This window comes from Schistosoma mansoni (assembly GCF_000237925.1).
Source record: "Schistosoma mansoni, WGS project CABG00000000 data, supercontig 0148, strain Puerto Rico, whole genome shotgun sequence".
Taxonomy (NCBI): domain Eukaryota; kingdom Metazoa; phylum Platyhelminthes; class Trematoda; order Strigeidida; family Schistosomatidae; genus Schistosoma; species Schistosoma mansoni.
The window spans coordinates 752,567-756,991 of record NW_017386045.1 but is presented as its reverse complement, the minus strand read 5'-3'; the positions used below and the strand labels follow the sequence as shown (position 1 = coordinate 756,991).

The window sequence follows — 4,425 nt, the reverse complement described above, 5'->3', positions numbered from 1 at the left end:
TTCACTTATCTTGGGAGTCTCATCAGCCCTTGTGGTCTGGTGTGTGACAAAATCTCAACACAGATACAGAAGGCTCGTCTAGGTTTCGCCAACTTGCGTCATTTATGGCGTAGGCGAGATATCCGTCTAGCAACCAAAGGATGGGTTTACTGCGCAACAGTTCGTTCCGTCCTACTTTATGGCAGTGAAACATGGCCGATAAGAGTAGAGGATATTCGTAGGCTACTAGTATTCGATCATAGGTGTCTTCGAAGCATTGCTCGTATATTCTGGGACCACCGAGTAAGTAATGCAGTTGTTAGGAAATGGGTACTAGGTAAGGATGGCAAATCGGTTGATGTAGTAGTGAAACTTCATCAGTCGAGATCGCTGAGACACGTGTTACGTATGCCCAACCACCGACTGCCTCGACGTACAATGTTTTATGGTGAAAGAGTAGGTTAGAAGAAAGCTAAGGGCGGCCAGACCAAAACGTGGCACAAATCTATGAAGTCACTGACAAGTGGACTGAGCCATGTCGGTAGGTGTAAACTACCTGGTTAGGATTCGCGAGATGATAGCAATCAATGGTTAGAGACCTTGAATGACATGGCTCAAAGTCGTTTGCAATGGCGAAGGTGCATCCACTCTTTGTGTTCTCCCGAATTATAATCTTCTGAATTCCTCATGTTTCTATATTTTTTCTCTTTCCAAATTTATTTCGCTGGATTATACTCCTTCAATAACATCTTCAAACCCTAATCTTTCACATAATGCTTATACTCTTACTACTTCCACCACAATAGGATTTGAATCGACAACTGCATCTCTGTGCTAATGTGGTATGGCAACTCGAACTGATGTACGTACGTACGAAGTTCTACGTTGTGACTGACTGACTGACTGACAGGTTAATTTCATTACTACATGTCATACCCTGTAATATTCTATACTCAAAAGAAAATTAATCCTAGCAATCGACGTCAGTTACTCCACAGTCACTTGTGTAGATCTGACGACTTCCGGTAGAGTTCATGAAATAAATATAATCTTTTATACTACAGCTACGAAGTACTTATTGTCTTAGAGCAAATAATATTGTTTGAATCCAAAGATGAAATTAGGTGAAGAGGGATTCGAACTTACAATTCGGTGACTAAATGTTGTACGCTTGATTAACAGATTCACCAGAGAAAACTTTACAAAACATACATATGTATTTACACATTCTATATACAAACATTTTGCTCATAATGATCTATATACAATAATAGTTCCATTTGATTGAACACCTATGATACTATCACATCCATTTGAAACATATTGGTTTGGTATCCAAACAACATCAGTTATCATACATTTTGATGAGCTTCGAAATCCTGGTAACTTTTTCATTGGTGTCATTAAATGATAAGATGAATTAATCTTATGAACAGTAGACCATATAACTGGACTAGAAGATGACCATGAACCACTAGCCAATAAATTACCGGATGGATTATAAGCTAGACCAAGAGGATGGGCTTGTATCTGTAAGAATATTAATGAATTAAAACACTTTAAATATGAAGATAAACGAATATTTCATCCAGGCTAAGTTATTCAAAGATATTATAATACGAAAAATAGTTTATCCTTTTGATAAATTTGGATAATGAAATGAGAAGACAATGAATATTACAATTATATGATATTTTGATGGAGTTTTGTTCTCTGAACTGGATGGTTTGGTCGTAGAGCTTTCATCATCCTTTCATCATCGGCAGAAACTTCGGGTAGAAATGAAGTGTTTGAATTTCTCCACAAGTCATTCATAGCTTATCCTGCGCACCTCGATGTGAATCACATGTGGAGAAATTCGAACACTTCACTTTTATCTGAAGTTTGTGCCGATGATGTCGTTCAGAAGGATGATGAAAGCTCCATGACCAAACCATCCAGCTCAGAGAACAAAACTCCATTAAAATCACCCACCTGAGCTACAAATCTTCTCCATCATCTCAAAACTATGCGATACAGTAACGTAGTGAACGACAACATCAGTGGGGAGAATCGAATGTATTTCAGTACAAAATTACATAATTGCTTAGTAAAATCTGAGGGCCATACAGTAAATACACTTAGTACTGTTTGTTTGAATATCCCCATTGATGTTTAGGATTGCAACTGGTCAGTCTCTTATTGGCATATGTGCATACTGTGCGTATTGTCTCGATATAGCCTTATTTCACAAGCATTGTAAGCTGCAGGTGCAGGTGCAGATGCAGGTACATCCAGCTGACAAGTCCTAAATAGGACGAAACGGGCATCCTGGATTGCACTGCTAGCCACTATCCATCTTTGCTTACATACAGTAAATACTTCATTTGCAAAATGTTAATCAATCGTCTCAAACTTCATTGTTCTTTCGTCTCCACACCAGTCATTCTTTGTTGTCGTTCTCTTTTCTTTGATCTTTTTGAACTTCTGTCTCTAGGCATTTCACTTTTGACTGATGATACATACTACTTATATCTGTCGACATCAGTAGTACACTTCACACTAAAGCAATAACATTTGGATCAATCTGATTGCAGATACTGGTCATAAGATTGATCTTAATTCGATCATTTTGATTTTGTACAAAAGTTGTTTAAGTAGAATACTGAGATTGATCGATTCTTTAGCCATAAAAAAGTTCAAACTCTACTTTTGTATTCAAAAACAAATTGTACTTATGTAGTGTACGAGAACACAAATGGGGACAATCGAATGTATTATAATTCAACATTATAGAGATTTTTATTTATTTATTTAAACACATAAATATTGATATAAGGAAGCGCCAGATACATACGCGCCACACAAATCAAATGAGATTTGTGTGACGACTGTGATACTGCCCAGATGCCCAAACTAAAGCAGGTGGTTTTCTTAGGCGGTCACACGCGGAGCCTTTGACCTAAAGGTCTAACCCACAAGGCAGTGGAGCAACGTCGGAAGATGCAGTTCCATGGTAGCCGGTGACCGACGATTCATTCATACGCCATTTGTTCCTTCAGAATACTGGAGCCAGCCCATGTGTACCATTGGTTTCGAATGAGGGTTTTCCAACTCCATCAGGTGGATACGCCGTGTTCACCAACCCGGTTAAAGCACTGGACATTCGCTTTTCCTCCTCTCAATTTCGTAAACAACACCCCCGCCACGAGAAGGCAGTGAATAGGACTTCCCTGGTAGAGGCTATATACGCGTGGCCATATGAGAGCATTTCAAGAGGGAGAGCGGACTCCCCCTACTCTCGGCCGTACCAGGGCATTTGGGGGCACATTACAGAGAACCATACAGTAAATATTTCATTTACAAATTGTCAATCAATCGCCTCAGACTTCATTGTTCCTCCACTTCCATACCAATTACTTTCTGTTCTTGTTCTTTCCTCCTCAATCTTCTGCTACCAGACATTCTATTTCTAACTAGTGTTATATACTACTTAAGTCGATATAAGTAGCATACATTACACTTACATTGAATACACATCTTGATAATACTGATCCATCATTCATAGTGGTGTGATTTTCATTGTTTACACTCTATTCTCTTTGTCACTTTTATTTTCTAATACGTCAATTTGATCCTTATTTTTCAAAATGTACTGCATTAATTTGTACCATATAAGTCACGGTTTACTGACTAGTTCTAGTCAATAGAAACCAATCAAAATTAGTTCGTTTAACTAATCTATTTGAATATAATTACCTTCATTAGATGAATACTTTTAATAAGATGATAAATCAGTGAAGTGACTTTTGCTTTAAGGCAACTTAAGTTATCAAACAAGTCCCTTATTTGTGATTCTCTGATGTTTATTCGGCCTATGCTCCATTGGGAGTAACAGGTATAAGTAAGTAAAGTAAGATGTTTATCCATCGATTACAAGTGCGTTTTTTTTATCAACTGTCCAATGGAGATCGACAATCACTCTTTCGCTAATCTGAGGTAAGAAAACAAGGCTTTTTGTCAGAGGGGGGTTTTGTGGAGATTTTAGTAATTATATATAGTTGAGATCATGAGTCAATTGAAGCTAGACCACCATGGAAAACCTGGAAGCATTGGACGGCCGTTTTATCCTATTACGGGACTCCTCAGCAGTGCGCATCCACGATCCCACCTCGCGAGATTCGAACCCAGGATCTACTTTGTCATTAGTTGAACCTGTAAGGTATAAGGTTTCCGTCTGTAAAATCTCACAGAGAATATGAGAAATACTCTGATACTTTTTCTGAACTAATACAGAGTTCTATTCACTAGATGCAGATTCATACACTTTACATTAAGCAACATTCCAAGTGGAAGGGCTAATGACATTATCCGGGCATTCGAACAGAGGTAAATTGAGCAGGCTTCGAACGAGCTCCACCAATCCTCCTGCTTTCACTCTCATCTTTATAAGCTACTTATTTTTTT

At 38.2% G+C, this 4,425-nt stretch overlaps 1 protein-coding gene across 1 annotated transcript in view; it reads right to left on the bottom strand.

Annotated features, from left to right (window-relative positions):
• Positions 1–1,227: 1,227 nt before the first annotated feature.
• Positions 1,228–4,425, bottom strand: part of Smp_094130 (Palmitoyltransferase ZDHHC,putative) — a gene marked incomplete at its 3' end in the record, with an annotated part of 46,221 nt that continues 43,023 nt past the window's right edge. Inside the window, exon 15 of the mRNA XM_018799509.1 lies at positions 1,228–1,509. Coding sequence (XP_018646626.1) covers positions 1,228–1,509 — 282 coding nt within the window. The remainder of the gene's footprint in view (positions 1,510–4,425) is intronic.